General features: G+C 38.4%; 1 protein-coding gene across 3 annotated transcripts in view; it reads left to right on the top strand.

Annotated features, from left to right (window-relative positions):
* Positions 1-21,432: 21,432 nt before the first annotated feature.
* The window catches only part of Top2b (DNA topoisomerase II beta), a 58,223-nt gene continuing 55,984 nt past the window's right edge, over positions 21,433-23,671 (top strand). For all 3 annotated transcript variants that reach the window (XM_026406665.2, XM_026406673.2, XM_026406657.2), the window contains exon 1: positions 21,433-22,138. In XM_026406665.2, coding sequence (XP_026262450.1) covers positions 22,076-22,138 — 63 coding nt within the window. In that variant the 5' untranslated portion in view covers positions 21,433-22,075. The remainder of the gene's footprint in view (positions 22,139-23,671) is intronic.

Below are 23,671 nucleotides of genomic sequence, written 5' to 3'. Positions count from 1 at the left end.
GCATGTTGCGAATTTTTACCCATAGCCCAGACCTCTCTCCTGAGTTCCAGACCTATCTCCCCCCATTTAGTGGAGATGCATTTAGGTGTCCCCGATGGAATTCACTTGTGCCTCTCTCACATCTGTATCTCCTTCTAGAGTCAAGACCCTAGGATCCCTGCAGAAAACAAAAGACCAAGAAATCAAAAGCCAAGAATATGGTGTCCTTAGCCTCCCCTCACAAACTTAATTGGAGCCTAGTGTTTCAAAACTTTCCAGCCAGCATCCTCGTGCTTTCACCTGTAACTCTGTGATCTCAGCCACTGTGTGGAGGCCAGGGCTTCAGGATGGGACATGTTCCTTCATTCTTTAGGCATCATTAATGATGCTAGCTGTGGGCCGTGGATAAGAAAAATTACTTAGATAAATAGTGCCTGGGTGTGCAATTTTCTTTATAGGCACTGGGATGTTCTGTAAAATTTCCTGAAAAACCAGTCTCCCTGGAATACGTACGCTCTTAAGCTTCTGCACTGTTTCCCATCCCTACCCTCATGTGAGTCATTTGTATTTAAAGCAGGATCCTGATCATATACCTTTGGAAAAGGGAGCACTAAAGACCATTGATTTCCTTTGAGAATGATATAAATAAATGGCATATTGAATTGGAGAAAAAAATCATATGCTTCAGTCAGGAAAGAGCTGTAAGATTAGATATGATTGAGTCTGCCTGAAGGGCTGAGCTGTTTGAGGAGCCTTCAAGTTGTGAGGCAGGTTTTGTTGTGTGACGAGGCTCTGTCTACCATGTTTGCTTAGACTTACACACTTACATGAGCTTGCTTCCAAGGGCTTTGGGGCATGCCTCACCCTTGCCTCTACAATGAACATGTATTGCCAATCCCTCTTAAAAGAACAAAATGATGATTTAGTTTTTTGCTTTTTCAATAAAGGTTTTTTTAAAAAACACAGGCACACCTGCTGCAGTTTGACTTTTCTTCAGGGACATGTTAAAGTGGAAAAAGCAATGAGCCAGGAGGCAGAGTATCTTTCTGTGAGCTGTGTGCTCTGAACCAGGTGATTTCATTTTCCCAGCTTTGGTTTCCTGTTCTGTGAAATGATGATTTTTGTTCTTCTTGTCAAATTTCTAACAGAACACTCAGGAAATTCATGGCTTTGTGATAAAGATGTTCACAGTACAGAGAGACCAACTACTTTACGTTGATACCTCTGGGACTTTGATTCTAAGACAATTCCCCCATTTTCCTTTATTTAAAAAAAAACTCCTTAAGTTTGAAGTGTTTCTATTATTTATTGGATTTGAAAAAATCAATGTAAAAGCTATGGTTGTAACACTATAGACTGTGAGATATAAACAACCAGGCCTCTAAAAAGAACAGTGTATTAAAACTGGAGTATAGTCCCAACAAAATACCAATGACATTCTTCATGGAACTAGAAAAAAAAGTTTTAAAATTTATTTGGAATAAAAAACCCAGAATAGCCCAAACAATTCTAAGCCAAAAATGCAATGCTTAGGTATCACAATACCTGACTTCAAGTTATACTACAGAGCTATATAGTAACAAAAACTGCAAGGTACCAGTACAAAAATAGACATAGACTAATGAAACAGAATAGACAAACCCAAAGACAAACCCACACATCTACAGTCATCTGATCCTTGACAAAGTTGCCAAAAACATACATTAGAGAAAAGACAGCCTTTTAAACAAATGGTGCTGAGGAACTGATTATCCTTATGGAGAAGAATGAAACTAGACCCTTATCTCTCATCCTGCACAAAAATCAACTCAAAATGAATCTCATGTCTAGAAATTAGACCAGAACCTATGAAACTCCTAAAGAAAACATAGGGTCAACACTCCAGCATATAGGCATAAGCAGCAACTTTCTCAATAGGACCATTAAAGCTCAGGAAATAATGCCAAGACTTAATACACGAACGGAATGTATGAAATTAAAAAAGCTTCTGCACAGCCAAGGAAACAATTATGAATGTGAAAGAGAATCTACAGAATGGGAGAAAATCTTTGCTAGCCACTATACTGACAGAAGATTACTATCTAGAATACATAAAGAACTCAAAAAACTTTATACCAAAAAATCAAATAACCCAGCTAATAAATAGGCAAATGAACTAAACAGACACTTCTCAAAATAAGAAATACAAGTGACCAACAAATGAGAAAATGTTCAACATCATTAGCAATCAGGGAAATACAAATCAAAACTACACAGAGATTTTATCTCACAGCAGTCAGAATGGCAGTCCACAAGAATACAAATAATAATAAATGCTGGAGAGGATGTGGAGAAAGAGGAACATTTTTACACTCTTGGTGTGAGATTGTAAATTAGCACGATCGGTATGGGAAATAAATATGGAGCTCTTCAAAAGAAGGAGGCATGGAACCACCATATGATCCAGTTAAGCTACTCCTCAGCATTTATCCTGAAGAATTAAAGTTGGTACATGCCGCAGTCTGGCTGGGCACAAAATCACGAGCCACTCAAGCAGGAACAAACTTTATTTTTGAAACTGCCGCCAATGCTCCATACGCTCCCGGGAAGATTGCCGATCCACACACGCGGCGTTCTCCTGGAACCCCAGAGGAAGTTCCTCCCCCGGAATTCCCTCCTTTTGCACTTCCCCAACCAATGGGAACTCTCCAGGAGTCCCATAGCAGGCCGAAGTGAACAGCAGGAGTCCAATATCCATATGAATGCAAATCTTAACATAATCATATCATTTCAATGGCTAGCTGGCGTCACCTTTCAACCAAAAATGCCATGCATCATATTACTTGGCTGTGGCTTTTAGCAGGTATACTATAGCAACTCACGCATACCCATGTTTTGCAGCAACACAATTCACAATAGCCAAACTATGGAACCAGCCTAGGTGACCATCAGTGGATGAGTGGATAAAGAAAGTGTGATATATGGAGTTTTATTCAGGCATAAAGAAAAATGAAGTCATAGCATGTTGAGGAAAATGGATGGAACTAGAGACCATGATACTAAGCAAAATAAGTCAAACTCAGAGGTTCAGGAGATGTATGTTTTGTCTCAAATGTGGAATCTAGAAAAGAAAAGGGTGAGAAAGGTGGGGATGAAGCTCATGAAAATCAAAAGGAGATCAGTAGAAGACAGGGACCAAGGAGTGGGAGGGCCAAGTGCTGGAGAGTGATATTGGCCAAATTATATTGGTATATTGTGTGTATGTACAAATATATAACAACAAATCCCATCATTATGTACAACTATAATGCATCAATTACAAAAGTGTGGGGGAGGACTCAGTAAGAAAAAAAAAATGGAGCATCGATTGAGGATCTATGAACCTTAAGAAAAAGAATGGAAGTTGCCAGGGTTAGAAGATGGAAGGAACTTGCAGTGATAGAGAAAACAGGGAGCAACATGGGTAGAGTTTGGGTGCATTTGAATTAAGTCCGAACATAGCAACATCTTGCTCAAAGCTCAGGTGACTCCAATTCCACTAACTGTAAAAGCAAAGTCCTTCCTACAGCTCACTAGATCTCTTTCACCTGGCCTCTCAGCCTCCTCCCATTATCACTTCTAATCTTTTTGCTCCTGCCGGTTGTTTCTGGAAGCCATCATGCACTCCTACCTCATGCTGCCTCAGGGCTTTTGAACTTGTTCCCTCATCCTGGAACTGTTCCCCCATGCTTCCTTGCCTTCAGGTCTCTACTCAAAGGCTAGCTTATCAAAGGGGGCTGTCCTGACCACCACACATAAAAGAACATACTTCCTCCACTCTTGGCTTCATCACCTGCTGTCCCTTGCTGTTGCATGTGGATTATTGTTTATTGCTTATATACATAGCTCCTCCCCTATACCATAAGTACCAGGAGCTGGGTGGGGGTATGCTTTCTTATTACTGTATTCCCAGCACCTAGAATTGGCTCTTGGTAGGTACTCAATAAACTTGATATATAGTTAATGAATGAAAAAAGAAATTAGTTTGGGACATCCTGAATTGAAGTTACTTCAGTTATATCTGAAAGGAGCCACACACAAGCACTTTAATGATACAAACTTATCAGAGAGGTCTGAGGGCCAGACTGGGCATCATTAGCATGTAATGAAAGTAGATAGATAGGATCATGCAGTGAGCAATGAGAAAAGGGATATGTCCTTGTGAACACCAAACCTAGAGGGACAGGTAGAGGAAGATTCATAAAAGAGCATTCGAAAGAGGAGCAAGTGATTGAAAACAAAACCAGGGGAAGAGGTATCCTGAAAAGGAACTATCTCACTGAGAGAATGACAAGCAGCATCCATTAAATGCTGCAGTGAGATTGGTTCCTTGGATCAGCATCCTTGGAATGGTGAAAGGAGAAGCCAGACTGTATCAGAGAATGAAGATTGACTCAAGAGTTGTGATGGTGAGGACAGAAGCCAGACGGAAAAGAACAGAGTTAGTTGAGGCAGTAGCAGAGGCACATTTAAATGAAAATGGTAAATTAAATTTTTCGAAACAGGCATGAAACCTGGGAGAAGGAGGGAGAAGGATTTGAGGAAATGAGGAGCTGATCACAGTGCATGGGAAAATCTCTTCTATTGCTCTTCAGCAATAGAGGGGGCAAGTAGTGGACACAGAGGTAGGAGAAATTGCAACAGAATTTGAGCAGGGACTCCAAGACCTTCCTGAGTGAGGCCTTCTATTTTTTTTTTTTTTTTTGCAGTTAAAGAAAAAAGTATTGTGTATTTGCTGACAAGAGGAGGCAAGAAATGGATGCGTTTCCACAAAGAGGATCGGGTTTGAAATTGTAGTTCTGGGGAACAGAGTCACATACTGCCCAGGGTATCCAGAGGGATAGAGGTCACATGATTCCTACAGTAACACCTGTGTTTTCTGTTATGTTTGCTAATTTCAATGCACAAATGAATCACCTGGGGATCTGGTTCATTTGCAGGTTCTGACTCAATGGGCCTGAACAGGGCTGAGATTCTGCCCTTCTACAGTAAGTTCCCAAGTGATGCCGATGATCTTTGAAGACATAATTTTCATCATTTTCTCTAACACCACTCAGGCCTGGGTCAGAGTGGAGCTCATGGAGAGTTGGAGCCAGGGCTGGAATTTTGCCAGGTGGATACAATAGAAGGAAAAGGAGGAAAGGGAAGTTGAGAAGGTTAAAAGGAGAAGCTGAAGCAAGGGAAGGGACAGTTTGAGGAGGGAGAAGAAGATCTTGGAGACTGGAGAAGGTGTCTGCTGGGATGAAGTAAAGAAGCCAGAACTGAAGGTAAGTCCAACCTGTCAGATATACTCTGCAAGACAGGTCAAAAGCAACTGATCAGATTTCTAGGGACTAAAATACAAGTTCAGCTGCCTAACACTGGCATACACATTCAAAGATGAATACCACTCACAATGGGTTTATACTCATCCTAACCACATACAAAATATTTAACTGAGTACATTAAAATTCTTACCCCTTTCTTTTAGTCACTCCTTTTTTTCCATGTTATCTTCACTTTAGCTTTTAAATTTCTAATGGGAAGAAATTTTATTTTGGTGTTAATATTTGTACAGCCCTACACTGCACAGGGAACTCGGCTGACCAACATGCTATTTTTTTTCTTAATTTTCAGACAAATATATGAACTTGACTGATCCATAAATCTACTGATTCATTGTCAGAGAAATGTGTTACCATTTTCCTTCTCAGGAAAACAATATAATTTCACTATTTTACAGTTTATTTTTCTTTTGAATAGGCCATCGCCCCCATTCTTAGAAACATAACTGTGTTCTGCAAAAGACTCAAATTATGTGGCAAGCCCATGGCCCAAGAATTACACTTATCCAATTACACTGTGCTTATAACAAAATTCTTTTATATGTGAACATATTATCAATAATCTTTAGGAAACGGTTCTGCATGATGGGAATACAAAGGTATAAGGTGGGGTCCCTTTTCTTGGTTCTGTTCAGAGATCAAGATATACATGAGTGAAGTCTTTTTTTTTTTTTTGGTTTTTTTTTTTTTTTTTTTTTTTGGTACCAGGGATTGAACTCGGGGGCACTCTACCACTGAGCCACATCCCCAGCCCCATTTTGTATTTTATTTAGAATCAGGGTCTCACTGAGTTGCTTTGCATCTCGCCATTGCTGAGGTTGGCTATGAAGTCGAAATCCTCTCGTCTCAGCCTCCCGAGAGTGAATTCTTACAATACCAGGTGGGATGGTCATTGAGGCCATAATGAAGAGAATGAAGAATTCAAACTCAAGAGTTTAGAAAGAAAAGATAAATACAGGTGACTCAAAGCAAAAAGCAGTTAGTTTTTGACTTTAGGATCCATTGAAGGCATAATTTTCAATTAGTATTAATTCTAAATCTGCCTTGAGCACTATGCTTTTTCTTTAGAACCTGAAATCGATAACACTAACAGTTGTTATAAACCAAAGCTAAAACTGATCAATTTGAGAACCACTTAAAATCATTTATTATAAAATATTTTAGACATGCAAAAGGCATAAATGATAGATAACAAAATAAATTCAAAGTAATTGTTTCATATTCACCGATCTTAAGCCTAGCAGGTACTCAGTAAATGTTTGTTGAATGAATAAATGATTCTCATTTATTATTAAATGACTTGTATCCATATTTATAATATCCTTGGAGTCAAGGACAATGTTTTTTTTTAAAATATTTTCTTTTTTAGATGTTGATGGTCCTTTATTTTATTCATTTACTTATATGTGGTGCTTGGAATTGAACCCAGGGCCTCACACATGCTAGGCAAGTGCTCTTACCACTGAGTCACAACTCCAGCCCAAGGACAATGTTTTAAATCAGTCTTTTCTATGGTACCTATGATGGTTACATGGTTGGTGTTCAACAAATACTTTTAAGTTGGTTGATTTATTTAAAGTCTGAAGATCTCATTAAGCTTGAACCCTAACCCTTAGCCTCTCTTGACCCTAAACTAATATTAAGCCTAATTGAAATTACTTTTATTGCAACACATTACTGATGAACTACACCTCTACAACTCTAAATTGAGAAAAGTTGTAAATCATTTATTCTATGGCTTTTAATTATAACATCCTTTGTACTTTCTACATCCTATGTTTAGTGCTTGAATTAGAAATAGAGAGTTGCTCAAAGTTCTGACTTTTTTTTAAAACTGGAATGAATCAAAATCTTACATTGCAAAATGGTTAAGCACAGATTTTTCTTTGGGGGAAAAAAACTAACAAAATTTAAGAGCCATCCTGTAACTACCGGGAATTCATCTCCATAAAGTCTTAGAAATTATCCACACAGTGCCATTTGTTTGCTGCCGCTGCTTCTTCTAGTTCACTGTTTTAACATGGAGTTCAAGGGCTGCTTGCATTGGAATTGTCTCAGGCCCTTGTATAGGTTTTATGTATTGCAAGCAGAGCGGTGAGGGTGACAGCCAGGCACCCACATTTTTTTAGTTTTCTAGGTGCTGCTTAAGGATGCTAAATTAGAATAAATTGGCATTTGGCATTGCTTTTGTCTTGGATGCTTATCTTGTTTAACTTCCAGACCTTAAATTATCTTCGTAATTTTGCTCCTATTCTTTCTCTCCCACTGATCCCTTTCAAATCCTACCGCTGCTCTGGACTCTGGTACTTCCCTGATACTTCTCTGCTTCCTGGCCTCAATCTTGACCTGCCAATGGGGAAACTTTGAAGGAACCATTCATGCACGATTATTTGTGCCCGCTCCCCCCCCCCCGTTCTGGGACCTGCAATCACCAACTTCATGGGAAAGCATTCTGTTTGGGGTGAATGTTGTAGGTCAGAATTACTGACAGAAGCCTGTGTGTGAGACAGAGGATTGTGCTTCTTGGACTAATAACAAAATGGTTCTATGGAGGGAACCATTCCATTAACCAGGTCTTGGAGAACTGCTACAGATTTTGGAGTGAAATGGCTTCCTTGAAATATAAATCATATACATACATTTTAAAGTACACAAAAATATTCATAGTGTTGTGCAAACTTCACCACTTCATCAACTTTAGAATATCTCATCCCCTTAAAAAGAAATCCTGGGGTTGGGGTTGTGACTCAGTGATAGAGTGCTTGGTTAGTACATGTGAGGCTCCGTGTTCAAACCTCAGCACCACATAAAAATGAAATAAACATATTGTATCTACCTACAACTTCAAAAAATAAAAATAAAAAAAAGGAATCCTGTCCCCTTAACCTACCACCCCTCAATCCTATTTTCCCCTGCCCTGAGCCTTAATCACTATTCTATTTTCTGTGTATTTTCCTGTATGAATATTTCATATACATGGAAACATATAATGTGGTCTGCTTTGACAGGTTTCTTTCACTTAGGATAACGTGTTAAAAATCCATTCATATCATTGCATGTATTAGTACTTCATTCCTTATTTGGTCAAATAATTTATATATGTGCCACATTTTGCTTATCCACTCATCATTTGATGGGTATTTGGGTTGTTTCCACGTTTTAGATACCATGAATAATGCTGTTACGAACCACCATGTACAAGCTTTTGTGTGGACATTATTTTCAGTTCTTTTGGTTGTACACCCAGGAATGAAAATTGCTGAGTCAAATGGTGAATACAAGTTCAAATTTTGAGGGACTCTCAGACTGTTTTCCAAAGTGGCTGTACCATTTTACACTCCCACCAGCGGATGAGTGTTGGCTAGAAATTTTCTACATGCTGGCTAACATTTATTATCTCTTTGTCACCATTGTAGAGGTGTCAGGTGGTATTCCATTGTGGTTTTGATTTGCATTTACCTTATGGATATGGAGTCTTTTTAATATGTTTACTGGTCATTTGTATATATGCTTTGCAGAAATGTCAGTTTAGATCTCTTTTATTCATTTTTAAATTGGGTTGTCTTTTTATTGGGGATTTTAAGTTTTCTTTATGTTCTACAAAAAACCCCACTATTAGATATATAATTTTACAAATATGTCCCCCCCCCCATTCCATGGGTTGTCTTTTCACTGTCTTGATAGTATCCTTTTCAGCATAAAAGTGTTTAATTTTAATAAACTCCAGTTTACATTTTTGTTGCTTATGCTTTTGATGCTATATTTAAGAATCCATTGCCATATCCAAGGTCACAAAGATTTGCTCCTAAGTTTTTTTTCAGTATTATACCTTTTTTTAATATTTATTTTTTAGTTGTAGTTGGACACAATAGCTTTATTTCACTTATTTATTTTTATGTGGTGCTGAGGATCGAACCAGGGTCATGCATGTGCGAGGCGAGCGCTCTATCGCTGAGCCACAACTCCAGCCCCAGTATTATAGCTTTTGATTCTTTCATTTAGGTCCTTGATTTGACTGAGTTTTTGTATATTGTATGAAGTTGGCATCCAGCTTCAGTATTTGGCATGTGGTTATCCAGTTGTTCCAGTACCATTTATTGAAAAGACTAATCTTTTTTTATTGGGTGGTATCAATACCCTTGTTAAAAAGCAATTGACCATAGATAAATGGCTTTATTTATGGAGTCTAAACTGTATTCCATTCATCTATATGATTGTCCTTATGCCATTTCCACCGTCTTGAGTACTGTGGCTTTGGAGTAAGTTTTGAAATTGAAGTGCAGGTCCTCTAACTTCGTTCTATTTCAAAGTGGTTTTGGTGAGTCTGGATCCCTTGAATTTTATAAATTTTAGAATCAGCTTGTTAATTTCTACAAAGAAACCAGCAGGGATTCTGCTAAGGATTGTGTTGAATTCATAGGTCATTTAGGGGAGTATTGCTGTCTTAATAATGTTGTCTTCCAGTCCATGAACATGGGAAGTCTCTCCATTAATTTAGATCTTACTTCTTTCAATAGTGTTCTGCAACTCTTGGAGTATACATTTTGCACTTCTTTTGTTAAATTATTCTTAAGTATTTTATTCATTTAATGAAATTTTTAAATTTCATTTTGGATCATTCATTTATAGTTTCTACTCCTTAGGGATATATACAGGAAAACTGGACTATTGCAGGCAAAAGGTGGCTGGTGGTTAGCATTTCCAAAATATTCTGAGGCCAAATAATTTTGGAAAATGCTGTGTATATTTATGATGCCCATAAACAGAAGGTTCTTGAAAGTCAGTCAGCATCTTGAAGCTTTAGGTCCTATAAAAATAAAATCCCTTTGTCTATTTTGAAATACTTAATCAGGAGTGCAAATGATTTCTAGATCTTAAGATGTGATAAGATAGTTTATGTGACTGAGGTCTCAAAAGATTCAATTAGTTCATAATTTTGCCTAGCATAGAAATTAATGGTTAGCCATGATTTGTTGTAAAATGCACTCTAAGTGCCAGTAAAAATAGTTAGTTTTTTAAAGTGACATTTAAATCAACAAGTAAAATATTGCTTTTTGTTGAATTTCTTTGGGTCAAGTGTCCTAAATGGAGATTCCCTAACTAAATGTTTATATCAATATTCTATAATGGAAAGAGTGAGATATTTAGGAGTGGGTAAATGGAGCATGGATGAGATAGTAAATGGATGAGCATGTAGTTATTTTAAATCTAGAAAAGTAAGCTTTCATAAAGTAATATGGCCCAAGGAGCTGTTCATACCTTATAATCCTGCATGTCTCACCTGAGTGATGATAGACACATCTGATGGCCTCTCAGAATTGGTTTCATCACCTTAAAATGTTTTTAGTAGCAAAGTCCTTTTATAAAGCACATAGTACAGTACATATATAACTCAAGTGTAAATGGCTTTGCTCTCTAAAGGAGGGGTAAAGTATTCATAATTCCATTTTGCTCAGACTTTGCCTGTGTCCTTAAGGTCTAACTCTGGAGATTTGTGTCTGATTGGAAGAACCATCAAGGACTGAATTCTGGCCAGCTTTGAGTGCTTACATAGGATTCAAGGGTCCACCCATCTTAACAACACACAAACCTGTCCCCAGGCAAACGTCACAATCAGGTGAAGTTTTTATCTACTGTTCTCCCAACTCCTCTCTGTCTTCTTTCCTTGTAACTCATTCCTTCCTCTCTGAAACCCCAGCGAGCACTGACAAAATCAACTTTCTGGAAATGAAACACAAAGTAAAATTGATTCAACTAGTTACCTTCAGTAGGAATATTCGCAATTTTTCTGTCCTCCCTAAATATGGAATGAATAGTACTATTCCTAGTTAAAGAAATTCTGGAAGTATGTCATGGATGTGGTGATAAGGCATGGAACTCAATTTTGATTGGGTGTTTTCTTTGTCCTAATGCTTTTGTTTTTTTTTGGTTTTTAAATGTCTGCCTCATGTTGTGGTTTAGGTGTGAAGTGTCCCCCAAAAGCTGATGTATGAAACAATGCAAGAATGTTTAGAGGTGAAATGATTGGATTATAAGAATTGTGGGCTAATCCTCCACTGATATGATTAACTGGGTGGTAACTGCAGGCAGGTAGGATGTTGCTAGAGGAAGCAGGTCACTGGGGGTGTGCCATTGGGGTTTATATTTTGTCCCTGGTAAAGAGAGCTTCTGCTTTGCTTTCTGGCTGTCATGTCTTGAGCTTATTTTAACTTTTCCTCTATGTTGTTCTCATCAGGTATTTTGGTCACAGTGATGAAAAGGTGACTAAAACACCTGATGACAAATTAATTCCATTATATCTCTTCTATGTGATGCTAAATGACAACTTTCTGGGGCAAATAAAGCATCAAACTTGGGTTTTTGATGTTTTTTTTTGGCTTTGACATTAGGAAGTTGGGGTGGGAGGAGTAAGTAGAATAGTTATTTAAAAAAAAAACATGGGTAAAGAGATGGAAAATATCATAACATATAGGCCCAACAATCAAGGCACAAAATTGTTGCTGTCTTCATTATTAGTTTCTAGAACTTTTCTCTTTTCTCCTCCTTTGTATTAGAGATGACTTTCCAAACATCTGTTTATATGAAAATGGGCTTGTATAGTAAGTAATAGGAGTTGTGGCCTTTTTTTTCTTTTTATTCTTGACCATTCTATGATTTGCATTTATTAGCAAATTATTTGATTTTTTTTAACTGATGAAAACTTAACATAAAAAAAAAACAACCTAGTCAAGTGATAGAACCAAGCAAAAAAGAACAAATCAACCTGATAAAAATGTATGCAGTCTATGTGGAGACCTTAAGGGATAGAGAAAATCTAGACATCTCTTCTTTGGGAGGAGTAAGGCAAATGGTCACCTCATGCAAGGCCCAAACCCCAGTTCTAAAGAACACAAGGCTCAGCTCTCAGAGGAAAGAGGAGCTAGAGGGACTGAAATGGGAGAGACCAATAATTTTCCAAGTGTGACTTTTTCCCAAATAACCTTTCAAGAGGACACCCTAACAAAGGGGCAATATACCAAATTTTTAAAACAACCACAGGCATTTTTGACATTTCCAAAACCAAGCACAAAATGGAACTAGTCACATGTCTCTCTTTTTCTCCTAGTTGTTAAACTAGAATATTTTATTTTGAGCCCTAATGGTAAACAATGGATGCTCTCATTCAGTGCTGTTGAAAGAAGCCTGGCTGTATTCATTCTTTCAGAAGCCAACAACGTGGGTAAAATATGAAATATTTAGTATCCAGTTACAGAAAGGAAGGTTCTCAAACAAGTTGTGAAGGGGCAAATGTAACTCACTGGTCATATTTCTCAAATTATTCCTTTTATGTCCAAATAATGGGAAGAATAAAAAAAGAAATATTTAGCTGGAAGAGGATATCAAATTCAAATCCCTTTTGTTTTTATGAATAGAAAAACTAGAAACTCAGGTAAATTATACACTGAAGGAATTAATAAAGCCTATAAAATTGAGGCTGAGGAGTAAAAAAAACAACTGTGATATTTCATTTTCAGTTTGTTATTGGAGAAAATTGAACAAACAAGAAACATAATATGAAAGTGAAAGTAGGAGAAGGCTTAATTAAAAAGCAGGAATTGTGCAGTATGATAAATTCTTGAGAGAAATTCATAACCATGGTAATGTTCAAACACTTGAAGCTTTTCCTCTTCTGTATATCAGATGTCCATGGTCACGGGAAGCCGTCCTAACATGCTTGTCAGAGACCCTCTGGGAAAGATCAGCTCAGCTATTATGGAGATTAGTTCACCACTAGTAAGATAAGAAAGTAATGAATTGATGGATGAGTTATTCAGGAAAACAGACTTTAAAATGACAGCCCATGATGATGGTTGTCCAACTTCATATTAGACTCGCTGGGAATTTATCTACTTACAACTTTATTAGCAATCATTCTTTATTCATCTTATTATATTTACTAGGTATTTCTCATAAAGACTATTCTTATTTCACAGCACAAAATGGAAATGGAATCAGTGCTAACATAGCCTTTGTTAGGCTTTCAAGGGCTTGGTTCATGGTTTCAGCAGAAGTCCCAATCTTCATGAGAAGACTTTCAAATATATATATTTATTTAATATTTATTTAGTTGTAGATGGACATGATACTTTCATTTTTTTGTTTTTATGTGGTGCCAGGGATCGAACATTGCTTGCATGCTAGGCAAGCGCTCTGCTACTGAGCCACAATCCTGGCCCATGAGAAGACATTTCTAAGGGCTGTATTGTGAAGGAGTCTTTGGTTGTTCATAAGGAGGAAACAATAAGAATCCTGACCTATGTTATTCTTCTGGTAAATGAATATAGTTGAGTAAGCAAGTTTTGGAGAAGAATGTGATAATTAGTGAGAATATTAGAGACAATAAAATAGAAAGCCCCAAATGTAATTATGACATACCACTACTTAAAAATTTTTCAATGGTTTGCCTTTGCCACAGGTGGAGAGCAAAAATAAGAATCCCTAAAATGAATGAGTTGGTCTTGCTTGCTTTGGCCTGCGTCTTCCTCTCTTTAGCTGTAGTTGTCTTCTCTTACTTTCTTAACTATGCCCTTCTCCATCCTGCCTCTGAATGTTATTTGATAGTCTGGAAATGTGAGCTCATATTCCTTCCTAGAGCTCAATATAATTTTCTTCAGAATGTCTCCTCCCTCCAACCCCCTCTATTTATTTAAGCAACTAGTTATTTCATGTCTTTCTTTCATGTGCTTCATAGAGGTATTCCCTGTCTCTTCTTTTTTCCTCTATGATGCACCTGTGCCCCATCTGACCACACAGAAGGCATTTAATAAATATTTGTGGAATAAATTGAGACAACAGATGGAAAAATATTAAATGCCTGCTATGCAGTAAGTATTCAATATTAACAGCTCTACTAAATTTGCATTTATTTCATTCTGCCTCTGTTGCTTATTTGTCTTGTCATGAGATATCTGGCCAGCATTGAGGAGATGAAATCTGGAGTAGGTGGGACTAGTAGTGTGTTACTGATGGTGATGAAGGTGGAGCTTCCTGGTCCAGAATGTTATACATTCCTGATGTTGGATTGATTATCCCTTTAAATTAGATTAGCTCTCAGGGCACATCAACATAGTTAAATATACAATCTATGGTGATATTACACTAGCTATTTGTTGAAAAATTCTTTGCAGTTTTCTATTTGGTTAAAATATTTATCATAAAGGGCTTTTTAAATTTTTTCTAATATAAGAACTTTTTGGAAGCCTGAAAAAAGCTGAAGGATGTTTGTCAGAGTGAAGCGTAACATTTGTTTTTACACTCAACAAGTACTAATATTCCACTGTTCTAACCATACCCTTTAGAGTGGTCTCTAAAACCTGCTGGGTAGTAAAATTTGAGAAGATTGGGAGAAGAGTTTATAATCACAAACTATGGAGGTGACATATCTGTGTTCAAATCTTACCTCTATTACTCATAGTAATGGAATTTTGGGCAGACTCAGCCCCAGTGTTCCCATCTGTAAAGTGTGGTTTATAGTAATAATACCAAGATGCTCATTGAATCCCATTGTTGAAAATAACATAAGCATAGTTTTATACCAATGGTTCTTGGTGGTAGAGGAAGGGGATGATTTTTTCCTATAATGGGACAAAATGTCTGCTGATGTTTTTGTTTGCTACAATAGGGTCAGTGGTGGTGGTGTGGTATGCAATTGGCTTTTAGTGGGTGAAATCAATTGTGTTGGTAAGCATCTCCCAATCACAATACATAGGACAGGTGCTAAAGAAGTATTAATTCCAGAAAGTATCCATCATATGCATATACAATGTATCCATTATAACACTGATGGACATGTGCACTATTTCTAGTTTTGGGACTACTATAGTGTTGCTATGTACATTGTAGTGTCTGTCTTCTGGTATATGCATTTCTACTTGAATATACTTAGGAGTAGAATTTCTGGTTTATAACTGTAGGATATTGAGAAATGGTTTTCCAGAGTATAAGAGAGCTTGTTGCTCCACAACCTCACAAAATTTTAGTCATTCTAGTTAGATTAACATTTATTTTTAATTTGAAATAATTTATTAATGCATATTGTTTAATTTGAAAAAAGTACATTTTTGAACTCTTATAAAAGGAGCTAAAAAATGTATAAACCTGTTAATAGTAATCTTCTGAGAGGTGAAATTATAGGTCATTTTTGGATTAGCTTTTTATCTGTCCTTTCTAATCTTATAAACATGCTCTAATAACAAAAATATAAAAATGGAGTCATTTTCCAAATCTTTTCCCAAAAGCCCAAGTTTCAAGGATGTTAATGGACATTCCTGGAAATAAAGTTTCAAGACGAAATAGGGTCGACTTGTTTACTATAGGTTTGTACAGAGATTTTAAAAATGCCAACAGAGTGGCTGGCGTTGTGGTTTAGTGGTAGAGCGCTTAAATAGTACCTGGGTTGATCTTCAGAAGCACATAAAAATAAATAAATAAAGGTATTATATCCATCTGACAACTAAAAAGATTTTAAATGCCAGTAGGCTTTATGAATCACTTACGCATGGGTACTATACAATATACGTGGATATTCACAAAATATCCATTTATACCTCAAGGATCTAATGTGCCATTTTTAGGATCACTTACAAAATGCTGGAATGAGAGAAGCCAAAAATGCAAGACATGAAATAGATTACCAAAAAGGCAATAATCCTTTATAAGAGATGGAATATCCACAAATGAGTGTTTCCTGTAAGACTAAATACCTTGAGAAATTTTTATGCTGTTCTAAATTTCTATGAACTTGAAGCTGTGCAAAATGTGAATGCAAGAGTGCAATCCCAGAGTGTGTCTGTATTTTTCCCTCTGCATTTGAATGTTAGCCTTCTAGAAGATACAGCTTTCTTAAAATAAGGACACTGGATTTGGATTATGAAGTTAAAATGGTATTGAATGTTGATGTTACAAGACCTGCAGGACCTTAAGCCTCAGGTTCTCTTTGATCTTTTGGATATCAAAAAGCAATTTACTCATAATAAGGTAAAACAAAGCAGATTCAGCCTGGTTTCAAAGAGAATCTTTAGTCAATGATTTGTAGATACTTGTCACCATAGCTCAACAATAGAATTTAACAACCAAAGGATATTAGTGAGGGCCAATAAGCTAAAATTATTCATGGTTATTGCCAAGTTCCTAACAAACTGCCAAATATGCTAAATGGCCAAATGTTAGCCAGTTATGTAGTGTGACAAAAAGGTGTGACTTGGAGTAAAAGGCTTGGGTTTGAATTTCAGTTCCACTACTAAGTTCTGTGACTTTCTATGACTTTTCATTTCTTTACTAAAATTCAAAGGATAATACTACTTCCCTTAGACTTGATGAAAATTAATTAGGCTAATATGCATGAATGAATCTACCCATTACTATAACCAACCAGATCCTGGGGGTACTTGATGGGATTTTCCTTCTTAGTGAAATGAAGTGTAAGCATTGGCAAAGGCTATAATGGATCTTCCTTAGCCAGAATGTTTCCTTTTTTCCACTCAGTTTCACAAAGTTGGATGTTTTGTTCTGACTCTTCTTCCTTGTCCCTCAAGTCTTTCTCCTGGTACCACAGCTTCTCCTCTTCCTTCCCTCCTCCCACCATCCTATTTCTCATTCCCAAAGAGAAATAATGCTTTAAACCACTTCTGGATCTGATAAAGTACTTTACCCAAGACAGCTGAAAACCACAAAAGACATGAAGATCCTGAGGAATTAATCTAAAGTGGCCAAGTTTCAGCATCATTATGCATGGTGGATGAGATATTTTTCTTTAATGGGCTTATATTAACAAATTTATTCTTTGAGCAATTACTGAAGACTGGCTATATGCTTGTCACTTGCTATGACTAGCTAGTACAATGTAGAGTATCATTTATGGAGCACACTGCTCTTATTCTTTTACTTTCCCCAACAACATTTAAACCAGAAATATATTCCTTTAAAAGTCATCATTCTTCAGCTTTCTTCTGGATTGTTTCATATTCCAACACTCTCTCAAGGCAAAAAAGTAAATAGATAAGATATTAGTTATATAAAGTATGTGGTCTAATCAGCCTCCTGATTTTTGTTAAATGGCATACTAAAAGATGATGTCTTTTCAAAGTTTTGATCTTTAACACCTTAGACAACTTTCAGGTACTTGTTTGGTTTTGTTCTAGAAGCTCCTCTAACATAGAAGCTTTACATCTTAGATTCTTCTGGTGCAGATATTTTTAAACCTTCCCGACTCTCTCAACACCCTCATTTTTTTTTTTTTGAGATAGGTTCTTTCTAAGTTGCTTAGCACCTCCTAAGTTGCTGCGGCTGGCTTTAACTTGGCATTCTCCTGCCTCAGCCTCCAGAGCCAGTGGGATTACAGGCATGTACCACTATGCCTGGCCCAAATTAAAAATTTTTAATATACTGCAGAATGAAAGCAACTTGGTAACTCTGCCTGTAGCATTCCTCACACTTCTGAAATTGAAATGGCTGAGTTAGGAAGTCACTGCTATCTCATTTCCTTAGGTCTAAATCTTATAAACCTATGGAGTAACTGAATCAGATGAATCTGAGTAACCAGAAACTTCAAATACAACTTAGAACACATGTTAGGATTGTTCAATATTCTGTTGATGAGGTAATATATAATGTTTCTTAAAGCAGACCTTTCTAAGAAAAAGATGTTTCTCTAAATGTCTACCCTATTATAAGACTTCCTGCAAAGGCCAAGAACAGGTTTCTCAAATAAGGTATATCTAAGTATATTCTCCACTTTATATAGTTCAGTAGAGCAGCTAAGAGCCCTGAATTATTATTGGTGTATATAATATAAAATAAATGAAGATAGTTCTGTCTATACAAGTAATTAGAACCTTGTCAAATCAGTATAGATTACATGGACAAACCCAATAAAATTAAACAGTTGCAAAACAAAAGTCAAACAAAGTGCCCCATACTCACAGGTCTTAGTTGTTTTGTTTTTTTTCTTCCCTGTGGCAATAGAACACAAAAATATGGTTGTTACAGAGATCTTCCATTTTCCACAAATACTTGCTACCTTTAGTGCTTAAGTACCTTAGTTTAAAAAAAAAACCAAAACAAAAAACAACTTATATGTTTGGAGAAATTAGTATGAAAAATCAGTTAATCTACTATAGTAATGCTGAAGAAGAATTTAAAAAAAAAAACCTATCTTGATAGTAGCTTTCTTTTTTCCCTTGAGCTCACTTCCAAAGAAATGTAGCAAACTACATTACATTTAAACATTTTTGTCATTGTTTAGATAACACTTACTTTACTCTTGTCCAGACATTGCAATTTTTTTTCCTGTTCTTAACTTAGCAACTTTGTACATATGAAGTATCCACAACAACTAACACAAGGAGAAGGGAGGGGAAAATGACAGACATTGAATTTTGAATTTATTTATTGACTGCTTTAAATGCTTACTAGTTTAAATATTAGGCCCCTACCTTCTAATTGAACCTGAGTGCTGGAACAATGCATGATTTTAGTAGAAATAATTGAAACTTTGCCATATACTTCCAAGTTTGGCATTCAAACACTTGCAAATATGAGTATTTGGAATTGCTGTCTTAGATAATTTATTGATTACATTACTTACTGTGTATAAAAGTATAATGACACAGGTAACTGATTGAATAAACTATTGAATAACAATGGAGTAACTATAAAATTGCCCTTGGATCTAAACTATTAACTCAAAATTATATAGTTGTGAACTCAATGCAGAGACTATTTTCATCAACTTTTTAAAATTTTCAGATACTGAATACTTAACACAATAGACATTATTTTTGGATTGATGCAATAGGGAAACATGATCTAAAAACAAATTCTGAAGTAGTTAAGATAAACTCTCATGGAAGCTTCTTAGAAATTTTGATTCAAGAATTTTTTGAATTGCTATGGGGTAGAAATTCTTTAAATGTTATACACAGGTTTGTCCTGTTTTTGATATTATAAATTCCTGTTATAGATGCTTCTTAATGGAGCAGTTATTATTTTGCAAGTGAAAATTCCTTGATATTACCCCCAGAAGAGCAAGTTGTGCTCAAGTTGGAAACAATTAATTTTGTTATAAAAATATATTTGCTGCATAAAGACTAACAGATTTTTAGAAGCTGGGATACTTTTTATCTAAATGCTTTTTATCATTCACCACAAATCTCTGCTTTAAAATGTTGGTTGGCCTGTGCATTCAATAATTCTTATTTGTGATCCTCTTAAGTCAGCATTTAAAGGAATAAACTCACTTATTAGAGGGTTTATTCATACTTAAATGGCTAAAGACACAATAGTGCCTCATAAGAAGCAAAGTGAAAGATGTACATTACTTTCATTACCTAAAAATTTTAGTTTTGACTATATTTTATTCACTTCAAAATCTGAAGCTGAATAGTTTTGAAATTGAAGTTTTAAAAAGGAGATATCTTATAGTTGGGCTTCTATTTGATGTATAGATATTTATAAAAATCTCAGCCCTTAAAATCATTCACCACTTTTCAAATATAAAAATATATGTGTACTTGAGATGTAAAGTCATCAAAAAGAGTAAAGAACCTCATTTTTAATGAGACATAAACTGAGGAAGTTAAGTTAAATAACAAAGCCATGGATACTTAGTTGGTCAGGTTCAAAGCTCAGATTTGACCCTAGCCTGCCTGATTTACAAGTTTGCACCTCAAGTTCAAGGTAAAGAAAGACTTCACTGTTCTGAACCAAAGTCCCAAATAAGCCAAAATTACATGGCCTCCAGGGAGCTAATTAAGAACAACTATGTTTAAATTATTTCCATGTTTCAGAACTCCCCACCGCTGAACTTGGAATGCAGTTGAAAGATATGACCTGAGACATTTTTGTTTTCCCTCAAGAGGAAATACACAGTTGGAAGAGAAGTTTACAAAAACACTTTCACGAAGCAGCAATTTATATATAAATTTTGGTGACAGTTAAGTCCCTTTGAGTCTGTCTTACAAACCAGAGTATGAAGGGCTTTGAAATCAGAGGCTGTTTATAATTTTTGAACCCATTTCAGAGCCTGGCACAGCGTGATAGAGTGTGTGCCCAAGAAATACTTGTTGAATGGAATTACATTGAAAATCGGGATGAAGTAAAGCCATCTTCCATCTGCCAAAGACTTTGGTGTTGCTGTATGGGTAAATTTTTTTTTTCTTAGAAAGCTTTAATGCGAATGAAACTATTCCTTAGTAGGCATTTGAAAATCCCACTGAAAGCAGTTAAATTAAGTGTGCCCCCTTTGAGGTAGGGAGCACATCTGGAGAGTTGAAAAAAGTGACAGCGACACCTCTGCATTGTTTGAGGAGAAAGGTCAACCAGGAGTAGAAACAGAACACTGAAGCCACCCTACATTCTTGCCCTGGAAGGTTCTCTGCCAGTCCCTTATCATTGAAGCGCTGTAAATGCAGTGGTCTTGAGACTGACCACATTCTTGTTTGGGGGGGAGGGGGGGTAGGGTGGGCTGCAGGCAGAAAAAGGAGGAAGGAGACGAAGAAGGTCTGAGTAGATGCATTTTTTGTTTTTCCGACAGCAGTGTCTACTTGGAGCTTTTCTTGCACCAGTGCTGCACAACATCTTACTTGCGGTTTACAACCGCTCTTTAAAAATAATTTCCCTTTGGGACGGCCCCTGGCTGCTTCCTGCCACCCCTACCCCCACCCTCAGAGGCCCCTGGTAAAGAAACGCCCGGGCTTCCCGTGCAGGTCTCTAAGAGTAAACAGCACGCTTGGAGGATTACAATCGACCTGAGGCCAATTCGACCTTTTCCCTTTGCCGCCCTCAAATGACCCTTGACAGCAGCCCCTGCTCTCCCTTCAAATGGAAAACCCACACACACACACACACACACACACACACACACACACACACACACACACACACACACAAACAAAAAAACCCCAAGTCTTCCTTTCGGTTGCTACCCGCAATGACGTTTCCCCCTCGGGTCCCGCCCCTCCGGAGGCTTGGAATTTTGGAATTGGTCAAGAAGCTGTGGAGACAAGGCTCTGATTGGATGCAGGGAGCTGACTGACAGCAGGGACGGTCGCCGCGCCCTCCCTCCCACCCTCCCTCCCCGGTGTGCGAGTGTGTGTGTGTGCGGTGTTATGCCGGACAAGAGGGAGGCGACCGTGGTGGCGGCGGTGGCTCTGTTTATTGTCCCTCTCGGTGTGTGGATGTGAGGAAGTCAGGGCTGAAGCGTGGCGGACGAAGGCGGCCTTTGAGGCAGCAGCAGAGACCTCGTCGAGGACTCGGGCGACCGGAGCAGCCTGTCTTCCAGGAGTGCGAGGACAAGGCGCCTCCGCATCCCCGCCACGTCCGGACGCCCCTGGCTCCTCGGCCGCACTCGCGCAGCTTGCACCTCCCGGAGGGCTTCGGTCTGCTGCCTGCGGCGCCCGCGGGCAGGGAAGAAGGCAGCGCTGCTGCGACTCCGCCGCCGCCGGCCGCCTCCCGCTTTCTCTTCCTTCTCCTCACCGGGGCGCTAGGCCCCGGCGACGCGACCGCCGCGCCTCGAGTTTGAGGGCAGCAGGCGGCGCGGCCTTCTCCCCGGGCTTGGCCGGACGTCCGCTCTGGGTTCCCGCGATGGGGCGCGGGGGCCGGCGGGGCTAGGAGCGCAGTGAGCCGAGTGGTCGGTGCCGAGCAGCGGGCCCAGCGGACCCCAGGGAGGCGGGAGCGGCGGCTGCGGCTTCGGGGCCTGTGAGCGGGAGGCACCCGCCATGGCCAAGTCGGGCGGCGGCGCGGGAGCCGGCGCTGGTGGCAACGGGGCACTGACCTGGGTGGTGAGTGACGGGCCTCCCGGGGCGGGCGGGGGTCCCGGCGGCCGCATTGTTCGCGGCCCTCACGGGGGAGGAATTCCAGGGCGCGGGTGGGCGGGGGAAGGGGAAGGAGGGAAATCCCGTCCAGAGCGCGAGCCCCATCGGAGCTTGTGCCAGCAGAATCCCACCCGCGCTCCCCGCGCCTTTTCTTTCTTTCTTTCTCTTAACCTCTCTGGAGGTTCCGGCTGCAGGAGCATAACATGCACTTGAAACTTTGGGGGTACAAACCATGAAACGTCACATGTAGCCTGTGTATCCTCTTTCCCCAACTCTTCCAGGGCAGTCGCGCAAGAGATGGTGGGGATGGTGAAAATGCATGTGTGTCTGTGTGGGTCAGTACTTTCTACAAGTGTGGTTTAAGAAAATACTGGACTGTGGGGCCTGTGTGAGTGTATTCTAAATGCAACCGTCTCTGGTGGTCATATCTCTCAAAGTGCAATGGATTTGGACGGTTATGGGCAATTTCCACTTACATTTGGAAAGTCCGATTATTTGAGAGAGTATTTTCGATGGCAGTTTCATCGCAGTTAAAATATCATAGCATACATGGTCCATCTGTCAGGGGGGGATTATGGAAAGAAGTGCTTACCTACGTCAGCATCACAGGTGAAATGGGATGGGAGCTGAAGTGATGTCCTCCAGAGGTGACTGAAGTGCTTCGTTCTGGAGTTAAAGGATTTGGGCGCCCTGTTCCTTCTGGGGAGTCAAAGCTGTAATTGAGGAGAACTGGTGAGACTGGATTCCCAGGACAGATCGATAGTTCACTGCACGGCAGGCGTTTCACTTGCTCAGGGTAGAGTTCAGACCAGGGTCATTTCCTATACAAAAAAATCCCAGCCAAGTCAACTGACTAGGTATCCTAGACAAGAATAAAAAGTGTTACGCTTTATAGGGACTCAATGCACCAACTTGTATGTTGGCATTTTTTGTGACTTAATTCTTTGTCTCTTTCTCTCTCACTCTGGTTAAGTTTAGATGAGTTGACTAACAGTTGGGCCAATACTGACAGGTGTTTTTTTGTAAAAAGGTTGTTACAGCAGAAAAACATTTTTAACCATTTATATTTTGGTGCCAGTACTTTGCAAAATAATTTGCCAGTTTCTTGTTGAATCGCTCTGAATTTTGTATACCTCTGTTAATGTAGTATGAGAGTATGAATGGAGAGGAAATGTTAATAAGTTAGTGGACATGAGGACGAGGAAAGAATGGATGAAAGGAATGATTTTTTTAAATGGATGGTCTTTACCTGTTACTAAAATCAAATATCGAAAAGGAAGTTAGAGAGGTACATAGTACTGTGAGTTTTCATTCAGTGTTTGAAAGTGTTGAGGCCAAAAAGTGTTTCCTCTGAGGACTTCTGATTCCATTGCAGTAAACATTTTGCTTCAAGGTTGGATTGCTTTAACGTTTGATGGCAATATTTTAATTTACTATTATTTTACCTTGTAGATAATTTAATGACCACTTTTCCTTTCAACCTCAATAGGAAACTTTCAT

Source organism: Urocitellus parryii, chromosome 3 (assembly GCF_045843805.1).
Source record: "Urocitellus parryii isolate mUroPar1 chromosome 3, mUroPar1.hap1, whole genome shotgun sequence".
In the NCBI taxonomy this organism is placed as follows: Eukaryota; Metazoa; Chordata; class Mammalia; order Rodentia; family Sciuridae; genus Urocitellus; species Urocitellus parryii.
Note: the sequence above shows the minus strand (reverse complement) of the source record. Positions and strands in the feature narration are given on the sequence as shown.